The following is a 21,442-nucleotide window of genomic DNA, read 5'->3' on the forward strand; positions in this document are numbered from 1 at the left end:
GTTAAAGATTGCCAGTAAATGGTTCATGTTTAAACATACAAGTCTCAAGGTCTCATCAATGAGGCACCAAATTAACCCATAACACAACATGGTGATCAGCAGTGGTATGAAAGGTAGCATTTAAACTATGAACCCAGAACAGAATCTCAAGATATGAAAATCTCAAAGCAGCTGGAGCCTGACCAGAGGGACATGCGCCTAAGAAGATAAATTGAAGGAACAGTTGAAGAAGCTTCACTACAGCCTTGGAAGTTAAGGAATCCACAGAGTGAGTGGAGGTCCATTTCAGGACCCTGAGTGATGCAAAGTGAAGCAACCTGGTTAGACCACAAGATGGGTGAGCAAAAATAAGCTGTATTCAACTTGTAGAATAGGCGACAGTGCCGGGGTGCAGCAGATTGCAGAAGCAGGAAGAAAGCTGCAAGTAAAAAACAGGTTAAAAAGGGAATGCCTGCAGAAAAGGAATTTAAAATCTTTGAAAGGGAATGAGGCAGGCAATCGCCAAAGAGCCTGCTAAAATTGTAAAAGCTTGCAAAAATCAAAAACAAAGAAACTGACAGGCTGCGGAGAGCCTGAGCGAAAAAAATGGTTACTGCCTTAAAGGGGCAATGACATTTGAAGCTGCAATTACTACAAAAAAAAAGCAGCCATGGACAGAAATTTAGAAGAGCCAGACCCATTTTGGATAAGGAAATGGCTAAACCAGACCCAAGAGTGGGAGTCTTGGAGAAGAGAATTTTAATTTACAGGACAATTATAGGATTAAATCAGGAATCATGAATGTTTGGTTCATTTGTGGGTGAAGTACTCCACAGCCAACATATAAATCAATACTTGACAACATTTTTCTGGGATATTAAAAGGCTTTGACAGAGATTTTAAACTCCAAGTTGTAGAGAGCGCAGACCCTAGAGGAAGGTACAACAGACCCCCAATAAAGCACCGTGGAAAACAAAAGACCCTGAAGAGAGGGAGACCAGAAGACCCCAGTGTGAGGGAGCTAATATTCAGGTAAGCCATTTGATGGTTGCCGACATGTCAGCGCAATAAAATGCATGAGCTGAAGAGTTTAGTGGAGCAGAAAGAAAAGGCTGAGAAGAGTTTTTTGAAAATGCTGACACAGTACCCACATTGCAACAGCAGATGGTTGTGAATGAAGGAAAGCTACCTGAGGTAACTCAAAGAAGGAAAAGATGCAAAAGGTAAATGAAGCTGTTCTACAGGAACATATTCACATCAGAGCTGAACTGGAAGAGTTGAAGCACAATATTCAAGCCGAGTATATACTTTGAAAGCACATGATAAACTGAAGTCTTAAATGAATGAAGCTGTTTGAGATCTGAACAAAACAATTTCAGGGACGACACAAAGGTATCAGCCGGAAATAACGACTTTCAATTCTGTAGTTGGCAAATCAAAGCAGGGGTTAAAACTCAACCAGATGTGCAACCTTGCAAAACAGCAGGTAGAAAAGACACACAAAGAAGTTGCGACCCTGAAAGACTCCTTAAAGAATCAACACATAGCCGTCAAAAACATGAGGAGCAAAAAGGACGTTAAATAATACTTCAGAAAAAGTTGTGTTGGAACTATCAGTTGCAACAAAATGATGCACTGAAGCCCGGAGTGAGTTTACAAGAGGTCAACAAGAAAATAAGCAGTTGATAGAACAGCTGATTGTCCTTCAAAATCAAATGCAAAAGGAATGCGTAACCATTCAGCAAAATGAAGAAATGAAGATTGCCTTAAACAGCAGCATGGATGAACAACAGGAAAATCTTGAAGACACTCTGCTGAATTACAGAAAAAACTCAAGCTGAAGCGAGTGAGCTTCCCAAAGAAAAGGAAAACCTGTTGAAGGATCTTCACATGCTACAAGAATCCCTTGGGTCAAAGTTTGTTGCTCTGGAAAATTACAAAGAGAAGCAAAATTAATTTAATGTCACTCTGAACAAACTGAAGAACCAGTCGGCAGAGAAGACTCAGCAATATTCCATATTCCAGGAGAGAGCCAAAAGCTACAAGAAAAAGACAGAGGAGTTGTAGAACCAGCTGAATGAAAATGAGGAGCTATTGAAAGGAAAAGCCATAGAACTTTCCAAGCTGCAGGTGGATAACAAAGCCATGAGTAACACAATTATAGAACAAAAACAAGTTAAGACTTCGCCAGAGACAGACTGGGCCAACAATGAAACCAAAATGGAGGACAAGGACAAAGTTCTGTTGCAGGCAGAGAAAGAAAGTAAAGAAATAAGGTCAGAAAATGTAAATCCAACACTGAAGTACATGGAACTAGAAGAAGAAATAGCACTGGGTGTCTCAGACATGCTGAGAACCATCGAGTTGTTGAAAAATGAAATGGCTGAAATGAAAATGAAGAACAGGGAATGTCAAGAGTAAGTTGAACTTTCGCAAGACAAAGTAGAAGTTCTCACAAAGGAGCGTGAAGAGTCTCAGATACAACCAGCAGAAATAAAATTATAGAATGTGATCTCAAAACACACACAAATAAGACTCTGCTAAGGAAAAATTGATAAATGTAGAGAGCCAACCTTCACATACAGAAGATGAGTTTGATGAAATGTTGGAATTTCATCGTGAGAAGAGCAATGGAATTCTTGAACTTTGATCCAATCTGAAGAAAATGAAAGAGAATATGCGCAGCATGGAAGAGCAAATTCCAACTTTATAAGCAGAAAAATAAAATCCTGAGAAACAGATTGATGATCTAGTGAGTGAATTGGAAGAATCTAAGGAGCAGTCAGTGACCGTAGAAGAAAGACTCTGAAAGGAACTGAATGCCCAGGTGAAGTTGTTAAGTGTGTATAAGGATCTTGTAGATAACTTTGGAATAAAGACAATTGAACTCACCAGAGTAGTTGCTGAGCTGAATGAAAATATTCATAAGTTTGCAAAATGATTTGAAAATAAAACAGCAAACAAATGTTTGGCTGAAATTGTGAAACAAGTGGAAATGAATGTTCCATTTGCGAAATGTCAACACCCAGCAAGAACATGGTGACACCACGGGAAAAGAAAATTTGTGCCCACTTTGGGAATGAATGAAGTGCACATTTCCTTTGGAAGGAACGGGACAAATCCACGGTGTCCAAAAAAAGTAGATGGGTTGTTAATAAAGAGAAATGTAACGGGAAGGAGCACAAAATGTGAATTAAATGGAGATAACCAAGTAGCAGAAACACTGAATGTTACTTCCAATCCTCTGAATGTGACAGACCAAGATTTGGAAGAACTGTCAAGTCTCAAGACCATCTGAATTGATAAAGTCAGAGGCTTGAGGTGGGGGAAAAGGGATAGCAAGCAAAGATTGTATTGTAAATAGCTATACTCCATTGGAAGGGAAGAAAGTTTTCTTTTGAAAAGAAAGGGGATGTTGTGTGTGCTTGCATGCCATTATAATGTAAAGGTGCTCAGCAGAGCAAGGGTTAATTTGGGACTGTAGCACAGCACTGCCCACGGTATGATGCATAGAGTTACATGATAATAGACTCAGAGAACAGTCAGGAAGGAACTGGCATGGGAGCAGCACCATGCATGGCAGTAACTGGGATCTGTATATAGTTAAGGATTATTAATAAATGGTTCATGTTTAACCATAAAAGTCTCAAGATCTCATCAATGAGTCACCAAATGAACCTATAACACAACAAACCCTATTGCTACTTTGAGAGACTGTTACTGCCAAGCTGTAATATAACAGTATATTCACGAAAGTAATTTAGTAACAGCGAAGGAACGGCTGACTTAGAAATATATTGCTGTTCCTTCACTATCGCTGGGTCAACATCCTGGAACTTCCTCCCTAACAGCACTGTGGATGTACCTACACCACATAGACTGCAGCTGTTCAAAAAGGCAGCTCACCACCATCTTCTCAAGGACAATTAATTAGTGATGGGTAATAAATACTGGCCTAACCAGTGATGCCCTTATCCCACGAATGAATAAAAAAAAATGGAAATTGCTGGAAATGTTCAGCAGACCTGGCAGATTCTGTGGAAAGAACAGACAAATTGATATTTTAAGGCTAGACTCTTTACCATAACCAGAATCATCTTCTGTAAACTTTTTAGTAGTTTGTTAATTTCCAGTGATTGACCAGGGGTCAATGGTTCTGAAAAGAAAGATTGAGTATAAAAAAGAAAGACTTGCATTTTTATAGGGCTATTCACGAACACCAAATGTCTCAAAGTGCTTTATAGCCAATGAAGTACTTTTTGAAATGTAGCCACTGTTTTGATGTAGGAAATGTGGCAGCTAATTTAAGTCAACAAACTCCCACTAACAGCAATGTGAAAATGACCAGCTAATCTGTTTTGGTGATTCTGTTTGAGGGATAAATATTAGCCAGAACACCAGGATAACTCCCCTGCTCTTCTTCAAAATAGTGTCATTCGATCTTTTACATCCACTTGAGAAGGCAGATATGGCTTTGGTTTAATGTCTCATCTAAAAGACAGTCTTTGACAGCATAGTACTTCCACAGTAGTATGGGGCTTGACTTTTGTCCATAAGACCTGGAGTGGGATTTGAACCTAGGACCCTCATGATTTAGAGGTAAGAGTCAACCAACTGAACCACTGCTGATACACAACTGCACTCTGTTACCTAAAAGGAGACTATAGGCAGTTGACAAGTATGGGGGAGCCTGAACAAGTTCAGTAATGGTTCTGATGAAGAGTTATATGAACTCAAAACTTTAACTCTTTTTAACTCTTTTTCTCTCTCCACAGATGCTACAAGGTCTGCTGAGTTTTTCCAATATTTCCTGTTTATATTTCAGTAATGGCATTGCTTTGCTGTTGTTCAGTGAGAAATCTGAGCTGGTCCCTTAACTTGTTTGGTTACTTCTATGCAGCCTGAAAACTCGGGAACATTAAACCTGAATTGACTTCACTGTTGTAGAAAACCTGAGCATTTTTAAAAAGTGACACTAATTACTATTTTCACCAACAGCTTTAAAATAACATTGTCGTTTTATACTAGATGATGTGAATAGGATAACTGCTCATGTCTCCTGGAGTCAACGTTAATTACTCTTATTAAAAGGTCTCTGGACTGTAATATAGCCTGTCATTTACAGTCTCTCAAACATTGACTCCAGAGTTTGCTAATTAAGAAACTACGGTAGTGGAGGTGGTGGTACAAATCTGTGTTGAGGAGCTATAAAGTAAATGGATTCTGCTCTCCTTTGGAAAATTACACCACTCCTTTCTGGTAGCAAATTTATTAGATTTAAAATTAAGGTTGAACTTAAATAAGTTTATTGTATGTAGATGCTCAAAGTCCTGTAACATTAGTGTGTGAGTTTTATGTAACAAACCGAAGCCAAATAATATTTTATTGCAAGCTCTTTTTTCAAAAAACAAAATTTACATATTTTGGCTTTCCTTCTTGCATTGTTTTGTTCCATCCTCCCTTCACCTAATTTCTCTCTTCTTGTCAGTCCCTCTCATAAAAGTGCTAATCCTTGCAGGGTAAAGTTCCACAGATGCTGTAAATAACATTAGTGCCTACCTTTACTCTATCCATTTCGACCAAACAACAAGGCATTTTATCTACTTCAGGCTGTCCGACTTATCATTATCATTGCAGGCTCAGATACAGCAGAGGTCCACAGTTGGTTTATTTCACTTTCTAACTGGATGCTTATGTATGGTCTTTCACTCGTGTAAACAAATCCAGAATGTTGTTGTACTTGTGTTACATTGGTTGCTTTCACTATTGCAACATTTATATTAGAGTGCACTAATTTTAAAATGTGTTTTAAGAATAGTTTATGTTGACTAGTAACACCCAATTCATTGTCATAAAAGTTGCCTTTGCAAACTGTTTAAAATTCTGCACCCACTTAAGTGATTTTCACTGGGTGCTAAAAGTTCAGGTGTAGAATCTTGACAGACAAGAGGCTCACTAGCTTTGTAATGATACAGGAAATTTAATCAGCACTTGGTAAAGGCAAAGACAATAATTGAAAACTGTTTCTTCGAATTTTCTCTCTAGAACAAGGCAACAGTCTCTTATAGTCATGTATCTAATTACAAGTGTTTGTGCTCATCTTCTGTGGCAGACATCTCATGGTAGAGATGTATAAAAGCTTGAGGTCATAAGTGAGAAAGCGAGACTTTTATGTTACATCAAGCATTTTTTTAGTTCAAAAATCTGTTCACTAAATAAAATGATTTGCTTTAAACAACTACCGCGACACTCCAATTTGCTGGTAAGCAGCTTCATTACTAATTTGAAAAGAGTGCAAGGTAGCTATTAAACTCTGAATTTAGCTTATTGCTAGATTTAATCTTGAGCACATACAGATGTAGGTCTGCTGAATTTTGTGATGTATAAGTTGTATCTCAGATGACAGCTATTTAATCTTTTTTCAACTTCCATAAAGAGTAACGTGTAAGCTTGTGTTAGCAACTTGAGGTAGAAGGCACATAACTTGCACAGTGACCTTGTTGAATGCAGTTTCTGCACCAGCTTGGCCTCATTACTGGAGCAATGATATTTCTCCTGAGTGTTTCTTTAATAAACTGCCTGACAAGGCTATGTGTGTATGGGAGTGTGTGGGGATTGTTTCATTTTGTGTACTTAGGATAGTTACACAATTTGCACAGTAACACTGACTTTGTAACTTGTCATTGTTTTTGCAATATAATTGGCTTTGATGGTTGAAGTTCTGGAACATAAGAGTACAAGAAATTTTTAAACAGCCGCTTACTCATAATGAAAAGAAAATATTTTTGAAGCACTTCAGACTGTGAATTACTTGGGAATCCAGCCTCTGATGATAGTTGAGTAAATGCAGCAACAATTTTGAACATAGCAGGAGCGAACCAGCAAAGAGCTGAATGACCAGTTAGCTTGATTCTAGCTGTGCTTTCTTTTAGGGAGAGTTTTCCACTGTTTAAAGTTGCGCCGTGGGATCCTTAGTGTTCCATCAGAATTTCTGAGGTGTGACTTTGATTTATTGTCCCGCCCAAAGGATGGTACTTCAAACAATGTAGCATTCCCACAGAACTTCAGTGTAATGTTAACGTGCATTATGTGCTCTGCTCTTGGAATGGGCCAGAACTCTTAACCTATAACTCAAGTGTTACCAGTTGAGGCAAGTTGATGTTTAGCTTTCAACTTGTGTCGTCATGGAATATTTTCCTTTCCCCTGCTAATTTCACCCTGCGCTGAAGGTGCTGGGAGAGTCCCATATGTTGGGATAGTTCTCTTGTGCCATGCCTAGGCTGACATTACTTTTATCCCTGATCTTAGAACAAAAGAGAAACCCCCATTGAAATCTTGATTTATTACTTCTGAATGGCAGCCTGGGCTCAGTGGTAGCACTCACACTTCTGAAATAAAAGGTTGTAGGTTCAGATGCTGCTATGGACTCGGCTATATAATATAGGTTGACACTGCATTACTGTGCTAAAGGAATGCTGCATTATCAGAGTTGCTGTTTCTCAATGAAAAAGTTAAACTGAAGTTACTGTCCCAGCCAGAAGACAGGAAGGAATATATATCTCTACCTCACCCTGGCTACTTTATAAAATTATTATTCTTATTTTAAAAATGGACAAGGCTTTACTCTGACTAGCCCCCGTGAGTCATACCAGAGGAATTTCTAACCTTCAGAAGCCAGCAGGGACCTTGTTACTTTTAAAGAGGTGCTAATGCCCTGTGTGACTGCCAACAATCAAATTCCAAAGAAATGCACCAACCCCCTTTGCATTTCTAAGGCAGAGCTCTGGCCAATGGAGATGGTATGCCTGCAAAGGACAAAAGGCACCCTGACTCCTCTATTAAACACCAAGATTCCAGATCTGGGAAAATACATCCTTTGTCCAACACCCAGGAGAAGAAGTGGGAGGTATGTCACATGACCTCCCCCAAGCTGCTAGAACCTGTAATATTGCCGTGTGGAACTGAACCCAGGCAGTCTACCGTTTTACCACTTAACAGTTAGCAACAGAAAGAGCTCTGACTAGGTGAGGTGCCTGGCTCTCATCTACACTGTGAACGACTGGAACATTGGATCATCTGTATCTGTGCCTTCAAGACTGATTCATCTCTGCATACCTTCTCCCATCATGGAAGTCCTTCTTCTAGAAAGTCGGATCACTGTGCAACAGTTTCAGCCTGATAACCTCTGAAGGAATACACTACTAGGCTTTTGATTGTGGGCTCTGGACTCAAGTGAAACCATAACTCTTATTTTTATCGTAGTCTTGCCATGTATCCTTTTCCCTTATCCCTCTTCTATTGTATGAGTACAAAAGGAGGCAGATGTTGCAAAACTCCTTGCCTGCACTTTGTGTGTGTGTGAAATAAACCAACCCTATCTCGAGTTTGCTGTTGGGTTATTAATAGAGGATTGGATCACTCCAAACTGAAGGGTTGTGGAAAACATGCTACCACTTATAAAGGGGGAAATCAGAAATCAAAAACATCTTTCTGCTTACAAATGGGTATTGAGAGGAGAAATCAGGGCTGTACCTATTACTTCCCATCTGGTCCATAACATTACATTTGCCCATTCCGATGGATGTAAAAGATCCCATTGCACTGTTTGAGGAAGAGCAGGGAGCTCTCCCAAAGTCCTGGTCTAAATGTACTCCTCAACCAAAAATAGATGAACTGGTCATTTATCTTCACAAAAGCAAAATGTTACAGATGCTGGAAATCTGAAATAAAACCAGAAAATGCTGGCAATACTCACCGGATCAGACAGCATCTGTGGAGAGAGAAACAGAGGTAATGTTTCACGACCCGAAAAGTTAACGCTTTCTCTCCACAGATGCCATCTAACCTGCTGAGTGTTTCCAGCAATTCCTATTTTTATTTCAGTTATTTATCTTATTTGCTGATGTGGAATCTCACTGTATATGTATTGGTCATTGCATTTGTCTGTAAAACAATAGGGACTATGCTTTTGAAAAAGTCCTTCACTGGCTGCAAAGTGGAATGCCTTGAGTGTGCAAGAGGTGCTTTATAAGTGTGAGAATATCTGCTCTCAACTCATTTACTGCACGCTAACTGTGATATTGCTTGCTAATTCCACCATCCACTCAGTGGGCCCCGCTCCACCCCTTTCCCAATGTTGGGTCTTTAGATCAGACATTGAGAAACTTTGAATGAGAGACCCCTCCCCCAGGAAACCACAAATAACCTGCACCAGTTTGCTCGTCGTGCTCCCCACATGTTGAGTCCCCCACCCACCGCTGGGTTAATATCAGTGGCAGCAGGAAGAGGCCCTTAATTGGGCATTAATTGCCCGGCATGGGCCTCAATTGGCAGTAGGCAAAGCAGGAAAGCCTTCCCACCATGGACTTAATATGAGCAGAGGTGGGGAGGTGGTGGGGTCCCCGCCCGATTAAATGCCCTCCCCACTTCCAAATTCACCACGGGGGTGAGCGTAAAATACCTGCCTTTGCTGCCGACTCCTGCCTTGTGAAACCTCTCCTGCTGCACTCACCTCTGGCCTGGGTCATTTCGCGATCCTGGGCCTCTGGTGGGTGTCACTCTGGCAGCAGCTGGTGCTTTCCTGGTGGCACTGCTTAGCAAAAGAGCTGCCGGCCTCTGATTGGCTGACAGCTCGCGGCGGGTGGATCTTCCCATCCCCAGGGTCCTGATCCTGTGGAATGTTCACTGGCGTCCAGCCACACTGCTTGATTGGGGAAGGCCCATTAAATTATGAGCCAGAGGAGAAAGCCTGGGTTGCTTGCTGGCTCTCCAGCCGAAAGCCAAGATGACCCGCCCGCTGTTGCCTCCATAAAATTCCCCGTTTGTTTACAACACTCTGATTCCAGTTAGGTGCTGGGGTGAAGATACCCCTTGAAATTTTGTACCTCCGTTCCAGATGTCACAAAGCTTCAATCCTTCTAAAGTGTCTTACTAATAGTGGCATCAGTAGCAGAGTGTAAACATGGTCTTAGAAAATAAATTTCAGAAAATAGATTCAAATCTGGATGATGAAACATAGAACTCGCTACAACCTAGTGTGAAATGATGAGCATAGAGAACGTTTTGAGAGGATTAATTAATTGGCAATTAACATTGTGCTAAAGCTATTAACATGTCACTATGGCAACTTGGCAGAATGTACTCTCCTTGTGAATAGTGAAGCAGCATGAGGTACAGTACTTTGAGAGAAATGGCAGCTGTTGGTAGAAGGCGTACAATAACTCATTGTTGAAATAAAAACAGAAACATGCTGGAAATGCTCAGCAGGTCAGGCAGCATCTGTGGAGAAGAGTTAACGTGATGAATCTAGTCAGGCCAACAATGGGCCTTGCCCACCAGTCAAAGAACCAACAGGGTTCTTCCCTGTCAGTTCCTGGAGGGGGGCGGGGGGGGGCGGGGGAGGGTGGTGTGGGGGTGGCCTGATAGTATTAAGTGCCCTTCAGGCTGGCCTTTCATAGGATTCAGGATCCCAGTGATGAAGTCCCACCCACCGAGAGCTTCCAGTCAATCAGAGGCTGGCAGCTCCTCATTGCTGTCAGTGCCACTGGGGCAGTGGTAGTAGCTGTTGGCAGTTCACCCACCAGAGGCCCAGGATTAGCAAGGGACCCAGGGCACAGGTGAGTGAGGTCATAATGGGGGTAGGCAGGGTGAGGGTCCGTGGGATTGGGTGGGAGAGGGATGTTGGAGGCAAGGTTGGGGGGAGCGGCTTTCAGTGGCCCTCCCCTCCCTTCCCAATGCAGGATCCCTTCATCAGGCAGTGAGTGAGACACCCTGGGAGGCTACTGGCAAACCTGCCAGGTTTTGCTGTGCAGCCTCCATGAGGCGTAGAAGAAACGTGTGGCTCCCATTTAATTCCTGAGCCACCACTAAATTGTGGTGAGTTCAGGATAGTGTGTCAGTTGTCTCATTAACGAGCCTAATTGACATCTCGCCGTTGTTGGCCAGAAATCCCATGTCAGTCCATTCCACCCTCCAACTTAATCGAGGTAGATTTTGCCTCAGACGGGAGACTGACACGGGTCCTCTACTGTGATTAATTGGGCCCGACCCCCATGTTTCCTGCTGTGACAGGCTGCATTAAATCGAGCCTGACATTTCAGCTCAATGGCCTTTCATCAGAACTCACTGTGGTTTCAGCAGAGCTAATTGTTACGTTGTGTTTAGTACATTGTCCCTCACATATACCTTTTCATAGCTGATGAACAATAAGTGTCATAAGGGAAAAGAGCAGCTAAATGAAGACTGCAACTTTCTGAGTCTGAATTAATGAGGGACACAAAGGACCTCTTGGTGGGAAATAAAGTCATGTGTATGTGATGTATATTTTGCATTCTTGAACAAAAAGTGTCCAGTGCATTGCACAGCAGAAGTGTTCATGCAAGCAGCGGATGCCATTTTGGTCCCAAGCAACGAGTACTACTGAGCCCAATTTTGTGCCCCTTGCCTTTTGAGTGAGCGAGATGGGATACCATCTGCTAACATAGTCTCCAGGAAAGAAGTGAATGGGATTCTGTTTAAAGTGCTGTTCAAAAGATCTGGATTAGCCACTGTCAGCTGCAAGTGGCAGTGCCAGCTGAAACCAGAACCAGCTGGCAATGATTCGAGTTGGCTCGGTACCATCGAATTGGGGAAGGAAAGTATCTCAGTGTTTTATAGTCATCTGAAAATTGCCTTCTGTTTGACTTGCTACTCTATCTGCAAAACGTAACACCTTCTGTGCCATTACCATTGCTTTGCAGAATTCCTGCAACTGGATTAGAACTGCTCACCTCCCTCAGTCATTCTTTCCACCTGCAGTCTTTAGGCATTTAACATTCTAAGCTTGACATCACCAATTGACTGCCTTTTTTACCATGTCACTTTTAAATTGATGAGATCCCACTTTAACCCTTCACCCTAATTCCTCAAATTAATTTTTATAAAAATCTTGGGGTGCATTGCTTTATTAAAACATTTTCATTCAGAAACAAAATGCCGCCCAGACTTTCGTGTGCAAAAGGTGATATTGAACACCAATCTCTTAGGTCAGGCGTTTGCGGGACATGGAGGGGTGGACAATGGGGATATCGTGCTTCCGCTTTTCTGTTTGTATTGCCTGTATTCCTTTGGGTTGTGCACTGACCTCTTTTTGGGCCTGAAAGAAGAAAAATGTTATTAATGTAAATATTTTCTGGTACTGCAGCTAGTCCTTCCCGTGTAGCTTGATTGGACAATTAGCTGTTAGCTTGCTTTCTATCTCCTACCTGCATCTCATAGCCTTTTCACTCCAGTGCGAAAGAACCTTAAAGTTGTACAACATAAAGAGAACTTCTTTCTTTCCTTACAGTCAATCACAGAAATATGCAAAATCATTTAATGTCCATGTTTTAGTCAGTTTCCTTGAAGGCTGAGTGTTGAGTAACATGAACATATTACCTTTTATTTACTGAATTGGGGTGTCTCTGTCTAGCACCTTTTACTCTGTGATTCTGCTTTGGTTCTTGCTCTCACTTTTGCACTCAAATTCTCTCTCCCTCTTGATCTTTGTCGACCTGCCAATCACTTACCATTTACCTTAAAAGTCTCTTGCAGTTTAGTGACCAATTCCTATTTATACATCTCGCATATGATAAGATTGTGTTTTGCCTTGGAGTGCTCAAGTTTTTCTTTTCAAAGCTGGAACAAAACCATCCTTTCATTGTGGCATGGTAATTGTAAGGAAACCTGTATTACATTTATGGTCACATGTTGGTTGGAATAATTCCTTTTTGGGATGTGAGTGTTGTTGGCAAGGGTAACATTTATAGAGTCATAGATTCATAGAGGTCTGTAGCACAGGAAAAGGCCCTTCGGCCCATCGAGTCTGCGCAGGTCAAACAAGTACCTAGCTATTCTAATCCCATTTTCCAGCACTAGGTCCATAGCCTTGTATGCCATGGCATTGCAGGTGCAAATCCAAATACTTATTAAATGTTATGAGGGTTTCTGCCTCTATCACCTTTTCAGGCAGTGAGTCCAGATTCCCACCAACCTTTGGGTGAAAAAATTCTTCCTCACACCTCCTCTAACCTCCTGCCCCTTACCTTAAATCTATGCCCCCTGGTTATTGATTCCTCCACCAAGGGGAAAAGTTCCTTCCTGTCTACTCTATCTATGCCCCTCATAATCTTGTGCACCTCAATCATGTCCCCTCTCAATCTCCTCTGCTCCAGGGAAAATAACCCCAGACTATCCAATCTCTCCTCATAACTAAAACTCTCCAGCCCAGGCAACATCCTGATAAATCTCCTCTGCACTCTCTCTAGTGCAATCACATCCTTCCTATAATGCGGATTCCAGAACTGCACACAGTACTCTGGCTGTGGCTTAACCAGTGTTTTATACAGTTCCAGCATAATTCTTGTGCTAAATTTGAGGATAAGAAGTTCTAAAGCATAAATAATAAAGCGTGAAGCCAGATTTGTTCCATTTGGTGGTTCGTTTTCTTTAGCTTGTGGATTACCTAAACAAGTAATAGATTCAGTTCACCTAATATGGGATCTGTAGGAGGTCTTGTGGCCTTGCAGCCAGAAACTCGAGATTTGAGTCCAACCCCAGAATTGATGGCCAAGGAAGGTGCAATTATAATGTGGCCAAACAGCTTGAATATCAGCCTGCAAATCCTTTTAACACATGTGAATGGCAGGCAGTAAGAGCGGGAGAGATTCCTGGTCAGCCATGTGATAGAAAGAAAATTGGAGCCTCTATCATCACTATCCGTAGCTCCGGACTACAACATGCATGTAAAAACACAGGTTGCCGTAGCAACTCGGCCTTTCTAAGTGATCTAAACAGGAGTAATACATGACATTTTCAAATGTAAGGCAGAGCTTTACAAACCAAGCCAGCATGTTACCATGGCAACACCACCTTCCTATGGAACCCCCTAACAGCTATAGAGTTCTCTAGAGTGACCAATAAATTCAAACTGGAAACCTAGCACAACAAGCACCCTCACATTGCCACAGTAAGTCAGGTCACGAGAATCAGGTGGCTGATAAATTTAAATACCTCTAACTTCTTGGTGGCAAGTCTATGCAGGATTCCAGGTGAGGCAGAGCCACCTCTGGATCTATCGGGTTTTCTTTGTTATATAATTGAAAGTTTTCCGGTTTTGTGGCTCCTTACTGTCACATGATGTGATGTACAGTTGGCACGTTTAATGATAAACCCTGTTATAACTTTCTCTTTCAGTAATCTGCAAAAACTGGTGAGTTCTTCCAAGGTAGACTCTAGCCCCTGAAAGTCAGCCATAAAAATTCACTTATATGATATGTCAATGCAGCTGCAGCAATATACTGGCTGTAGTTGTTTCCCAATTTAGGGCTTCAGAATTTCTTTTCCATCAACACAGTTGTGGTGTTATGTGTCCATAGTCCAGGCTTAGTGCTGTTGAGAATTGATCTGCATCTTTTTTACAGGCTACTGCTCTGTCAATGTTGCATCAAATATTTGCACACACATGATGCTTTAGCTAAGAGTAGTTCACTGTGAAGGCCTGTTGACCAGATTCAACAAATTAATTTTAAGAAGCATTTAATGGATGATCAGCATTTACTGACACATTTCATTATATTCTGCATTTCTTTAATATCATTGCAATTGTTGTCTGTTTACACCATTGATGTGCATGAAGTTGATGGTATATAGTGTGAAGGATGTAGCACAATAGATAGTAACAGTGACAGCTTTATTAAGTGATTGAGATATGGATGACTTTAGAAACTGAATCCAAATAGTGGCAGTGACACCAGTGCCTACAGCTGATCTCGCTCGCTGTGTCAGCGCCTGGTGGGTTTTGCCTGTACCACTAGGGCTTTAATAGTTAACCTGTACAGTGTACCCTTAATCTTTTGCATTCACCTATTGACAGGAATGTACTAAGCCCCAGGAGTGTATAACTTTTTCAGACTAGTCTATCTTCCTTGATACCTCAATGTCACTTGATCATTCCTCTCCAAAAACCCAATGTACCTGTTATCTTACGTTGGCTGATTTAGTGTCAGAGAATCAGTGTTTGTACTTTTGCCATAAGCTGAACAGACTTAAATAAACTCATTGATTCAAAGTCTACACAATGCAGGATTCCACAGAAAGAATGCTGCTCTCTGTTGATTTCCACTTTTTAAAATGAACCTTTGAAAAGATGGGATGAAATTGTTGGGTCCCTCAGCATTGACTCTATCCACTAGATATCAGGGCTTCCCAACTGAGTTGGGGGGTCAGCAAGAAGGTTGAAAACATTTGTACTAGATGGTGTATCCTTCGGACTGCCATCTTCAAACTCTAGTAATGATTCCTGGGGGAGATGAGAAAAAAATTATAGCAAATTTCAAGAAGAATTCTTAAGATTTTCTGCTCTGACTATAGTTCAAGGAAGATCCACGAAGTCATACACCATTGGAATCCCTAATGGACAATCAAGTGCGAGGTAACTCCGAGTATGTACATGGATACTGCATATATAACCAGCCAAAACCACACAGCCAACCAGAGCAGTTCATTGATAAGCTTCTCAGTGTTTGTCCAGACAATAGTAGCCTAACTTAATATGAACATTGCATCTGTATTTATAAGGAGTTGTAAATTAGCAGCTATGTACTTCTTAGGTTGCTGAAATGTATGAGTTGCCAGGTCCAACTCTTAGAGCTGTTGGAGTAAGTAATAACTTTTATTTTAAAGCAGTAAACAAACTCAAGCATTTCAGCCAGTCTCATGAATCTAGCGCACCTTGTACAGTTTCTACCTCCACGACAGCTCTACAATTTCAGAGCAAATGTTCCCACACTCGAATAATAAAAGAAATTACATTTAATGTAAGTGCTTTTCAAAACCTCAGTAGGTCCCAAAGTGCTTTACAGTCAATGATGTATTTCAGAAATATTGTCGCTGTTTTAATATCGTAAATGTACAGGGGAACCTGGTGTTGAACATGCACCTTTATTTAATATATTTTAAGTAACCACGGCAAATTGCATTCCCAGGAACTATTAAGGATTTATTGATGAAAGGACATCGATCAGTTAACTCTGCTTCTCCCTCCACAGATGCTGTCTGACCTGCTGATTATTTCCAGTGTTTTCAATTCATTAAGCAGTCATTGAGTGGCTATGCATTTGTGAACTTCATGAATTTGAGAGTTAGCTATAGTAAAAAACTGCGAATATTTTGGTTTCCTTTTTGAATATTGAGTCATTTGCAATTGAGTATACGAAAGTTTTTATTTTGAAGTACTGGACTGTGCTGGTAGCTATAACAATAGAGCATACCCTTCATGTAGGAGGCAGAATTTAAATCACTGGCACTAATACTCAGACTGCCCTGATGACGGGAATGTCACTGCTTTTAGATTCTTTCTGTGGTTGGCTAGATGGCTGGCATGCGCAGAACCCATCACAGATCTCTTCACCATGTTTTGCATCTCCTTTCTACTACTGAGAAAACTAGAGAAGAATTTAACATGTCCCCACTGGCAGGTCTGCAAGTGGGTAGTGGATGGGGGGTGGGAGATGGGGGTGTGGGGGGGGTGGGGAGTGGGTGTGGTGGGATGCGGGTGTGGGGAGGTGCACAGAATTTAACAGGTGGCCTTCCTGTTGCCTGTCCGCATGCTAGCACCCAACCTCTCTAAAATTTTATGGGAGGTGCATGAAACCTAGGGTGGCCCACCTGCCTTCACCCCAGTTGAGGCAATTAAGTGGCCAAAGGGCTGCTTTCTGCCAGGCTGCAATTTTGAGGCAGGCGGGAGGAGACTGGGATAAAGTGGGGGGAGGGGAGAAGCCTGGCAGCTTAATGAGTTCAGGGCTGGGAGGAAATGGGGGTCACCTCCATCACTGGCCCCCTTTCCTGGTCAGGGCAACACAAACCACCCCCCCCCCCCCCCCCCCAGATGTCTTCATTGGCACCCCCATCCCCAACCTAGTTCTCCCTCCCCCCATGGCCTTTCCAACACAAGCCCCAGCCCCCTCATCCACCATCCCCAGGGCTTCCCCACCTGTCCCATGAGGTGAGTCGCCCCCATACTTAGCTTTGCCCTGGGCTTCCTATTGGAACCAGATTTTTTTTTACGCTTTATGAAGCTACCTGAAGAACAGACCATCTGGTCTTCAGGATCTTGGAGGATTTACTCTTAATGCAAAACTCATCCTGAAGAACTGATTTACAGTGACCTACTTGGTGTGCATTGTGTAATTTAAAAAAAAATAGCCAGTTCACTTTAGTAATAATGGAATTAATTATATGGTGTTCAATATTGTACCACCTAACAGGTGTCAAAAGGTATTTGTATTTCAGATGGTAAATGCACATAGTATAAGCTGCCAAAGAACGGTAGTCTACATTTCTAGAGTGTTTGTTACAAACAGATGTCCAGGAACACTTTTACAGGATAGTGGATTGTGTGATTGAGAGGAAGATTGGAAAAAACAGCTATCAAATGCATCGCAGTTCATTAAAAGGTTGACTTTTCCATTAGACAGATCTAATGTGTGCTAAGCAAATTGAAGCATTTCTATCCTTGTGCACTGTTTGGATTCCCACTGCAGTTCCTGATCTTGAGATTAGGTCAAATCGAGCTTTGTCCTAAGCCCTCCCCGCCTCCACACCATTTACCATTGCTGTGTATGGTGGATCTGCGCCGTATGTGGTAGCATTACAGTGACTGTGTATGAGTGAAATGAGGAAATTCAGCTCAAATTTCTTCTGAAAAGCTGCCTTCAGCCAGTTCTCATAGCTTCAAACTATCTGAATTTTGCTGATGCCAGTATTTCGATCTAGCTGACAGTTGTTTTTCTCTTTCAGGCTGCCAGCATCAGCAAAGCTATTAACAGCCAGGAGGTACCCGTCAAAGAAAAGCATGCACGTAGTATCCTTTTCATTAAAAAATGTTCCTTCCTTCTTTCGTATCAATAGCTCAAGGTGAAGTTCATTTTCTCACTTTGTTTAACAAAGTTTGAAGTGGCTTACTATGGTCAGTCTACTCGTTGGTCAACTCCTGTGCTCATCAAATGTGGAATATGCCAGCTTGGGAATTAAAACTTTCTTTTCCTCTTTTGGCCAACATCAGCATATCAGGTATAGGCATGAGATGAAGAGTGAATTTCCCTCCTATTGTGCACCAACAATATGCCTAGAACCTCTCTCCGTTGCATCAATGTGATGTTTCCATTTCTCACGCCAGACTTTTATTATTAGCATTCTGATTATTGTTAACTTATTAACAATTTTGTACTGTCGGCCAATGGCTATTAATCACTGGGCTGGAACTACTATAAAGCTGGCAACAAAGAGAGGCTTTCATCCCATCTTTCTAGCTTAGGATTGAATGCAGTTCCTTGAAGTGAAAGGAAATGTGCTATCAACAGTGTCTTCTACTCCCATTCTATGAGGTATGATGCAATTTTAATGGTAGCGGATACTCAAGGCTGCAAGCGAATTAAACTATGCCAAAGTTTTCTTAAACTGGGGACTGATTCTAATTGTATCTGTCTCTTGAATGTTCCCTCCTCAAACCATTGCATCTGACTAATGAATAAATGGGATGCAAATGCCCAGCTTTGTGGAATGAAATAATTTTATTCTCGGAGGGACATCTTATTTTAACCTTAATTTCTTTATAAAAGAACATTCTGCTAAACCGTTTTAAATGCTTTTTTTTGCTAAAACCCCTGGCGATTAAGGCAAAATTTGTGACTTATTTCCGTCATCGGGGATGGTAATATGCGACAAATGCGTATTGATTTTAAATAATTTAGCTGTCTCATTTTGTTTTACTACTATGGCTAAGTTTCTTAACTCCTTTGAATGAATTATATTGGGGACACACCATGAGAAAGGAGCATTTACTTTCTGGAGCTACGCCATTGGTCTTCCATTATCTAGCAGTTCCATTATGAGCTGGAAGTTCTGTCATGTCCTACACAAAGTCCTAAGAGATGGACATCCAAACGTAAGTCACTTTTTGTCTAATTCTCAAAGTACTTCTATCAAAGTTCAATCAGAATCATGAACTGTCGGATTATTCATTTTAATTGTACTTTTTAATGTTTTCAATTTACTGATCCCTTGAGTGTAATTTTAAAACCTAACGTGCATTATAGATTCATAAAGCAATGATGTGGTGGATGTGATTCTTTATGTTTGTTCTGCCTTCGTGAAGTGGAGACGCAAGTTGAGTCAATTATCATTGCGGAGAAAGTGTGCAGTCTAGCATTGATTTCCATATCATTTATCTATTACTGCAAAAGGGTGCTGTTTTTAGACCAGATGATCAAGTTTGCAGTGTATGTTGTTATAGTCTTTTAGAACACTGTCATAATCTGGTGCAGAGATGTTTGTTTAAAAAGGGGGTTGGTAAACAAAGGAGGATTGAAAGTCCACCTTGCAGTGGCAGTAAAACTTAACGATGTGTTCATACTTCACAAGTTTAACATTTAGTATAAAGCTAAAGGGACTCCAAAAGAATACAGAGAGAGCTCCTTCCTCTCTGGAATCTCTCTCTTTGATTCAGTCTGGTATAAGGATGAGCACTGACCTCTGCTCAAATGAAAGGTCACCTCCTGGCTTCCATCAGAGGCCAGTAGTTTTCCCTGATTATATTCTAGTGTGCTGGCAGCAGCAGGAGTACCATGCAACAAACCTACCTGGAATTTACATGTGGTTTCTCCTGATAATTTGCTGTAACTTGGGTGGGAGTTTGACGGAAAGTTGTTAGAAATGGAATAAAGGATTGAAGTTATGCCACAAGATCAGGAAAACCCCTCCTCTCAGCTGTATTTATTATGTGACAGCAGCGTTATTGTGAAGCAAGGCTGCCTTTCAACAATACTACAGTATGAATTACCATGAAAGAAGGTTTGTTTGGCTGCCAGCAGTATATAGCTTGAGGAGAGGAGGGAATCTTGGGGAGGCATTTCACAAGGTTTGTTTATATTGATTGCTGTGCAGTTGGTGGTATTCCCATTACTGCTGGTCCATGTGCCTCATACTACACATGAAAGTTGACTTTTCCTGGATCTCAGGAATAGATTTAGAGATATTGAAAACATTGCTGCCCAACAAGGACTAATATCTTGTTAGTATACTTTAAAGGAAAAAGTTAATGTGATGCTCAGAGGTTGATGCTTCATCTTGAACATTTCTTTACTGGGACCTCACCGATATAATAAAAATGCCTATATTGTTACAAAAAGCAGATTTTTAAGATTGTTATATTTTGAGACTGTGTCTTTAATTTAGGGTAGTATGAAGTGGATCATGTGACCTGTTCTGAGATCTGTCTGATCTGCCTGGGTGACATAGCTGTTAAAGTTTAAAGGGAGGCCTGAATTGTTTGCTGAAATGGTGTAAAGTTTTCATACCTGGAGACAATGGCAGCAGCATCTGTGTTTACATTCATTAGACTGCTATTCTCCAAAGTCCAAGGAAGGTGCTGAGAATGTCGGCAATTATGCTTTAAACTGTCCATTTACTTATAAGATAAAAGAGAGTTGGGGTCTCAAGGATAGCTAATCAGCAATTCTACCTGGATGCAAGGCCCATGTGATTCACCTTGCCATGGAGCTGGGCTTTGAAAGGGAAATGATTTCTAAGATATCCCTGAAATTCCAAGACACAGGCAACCTGCCAGGATCTGGGAGAAAGAGAGCAGCTAGAGGATGAAAGTCTTTATGGTTCACCGTGCAGGAATATGGGTGGGAGCTCGCACTCAAATTGAAAAGACCAAATTTGTGAGGATTTGAAACAAGGCTGGAAGATTTGCCTAGCTTTCGCTGATGGAGAATCTCCAGGAAAAGCCCTCATGATGAAAGGGTTAAAAGTTACCAGACTAGGAAAAGAAAAGAACGGAAGTACACTTCCAGGAGCTAAGGATCACTTTGCAATGGGTCTGGGAAAATTGAAAGACTACTTAAGGGACAGTGTAAAGTATATCTATGAAGTGAGTTTTACAAGTTAATTAAAAGTAAAAAGGAGAAAGTGCTGTTTTGTCGTTTAAAGTATAAGTTGCTACAAAAATAGTGTTTAGTCAATGGTGCTTTTAGTCCGTTTGTTACAGTAAAAGTCTTAAAATGTGAAATCTTGTGTCACTCATTTTAGCTGTTAACTGGAAGTTTGTATGGGAATCACAACAATATGCCCTTGGATAAATAAAGAGTCTGTGGCAAATAGATAGCTAATTAAATATGGACATAGGTGAGGGAACCTCACATCCATTTGTGGAATTCACACACCTCATTGTTTAAGGATAGGCCAACACTTGAAGACAATGGAGTTTTCAGACTGCCTGCCTCCATGTTTCATGCTGGACAAAAGGGCAGATCAAAACTCAGTGACCACCATCAACCATTGTATCACAATGGCCTCCACCATCCAAACTAGACTGGGTGGGCCTGAGAAATGTTAACCCAGTGGTCAGGCTATTAAAGCTGATTTCAAGGACTGCACTCTTAAT

The 21,442-nt window shown here is 41.2% G+C and overlaps 1 protein-coding gene across 1 annotated transcript in view; it reads left to right on the forward strand.

Annotated features, from left to right (window-relative positions):
* Positions 1-21,442, forward strand: part of LOC121286439 (huntingtin-interacting protein 1-related protein-like) — a 173,738-nt gene that overhangs the window by 45,603 nt on the left and 106,693 nt on the right. Inside the window, exons 2-3 of the mRNA XM_041203557.1 lie at positions 17,794-17,857; positions 18,798-18,940. Coding sequence (XP_041059491.1) covers positions 17,794-17,857; positions 18,798-18,940 — 207 coding nt within the window. The remainder of the gene's footprint in view (positions 1-17,793; positions 17,858-18,797; positions 18,941-21,442) is intronic.

This window comes from Carcharodon carcharias, chromosome 13, assembly GCF_017639515.1.
Source record: "Carcharodon carcharias isolate sCarCar2 chromosome 13, sCarCar2.pri, whole genome shotgun sequence".
Taxonomy (NCBI): domain Eukaryota; kingdom Metazoa; phylum Chordata; class Chondrichthyes; order Lamniformes; family Lamnidae; genus Carcharodon; species Carcharodon carcharias.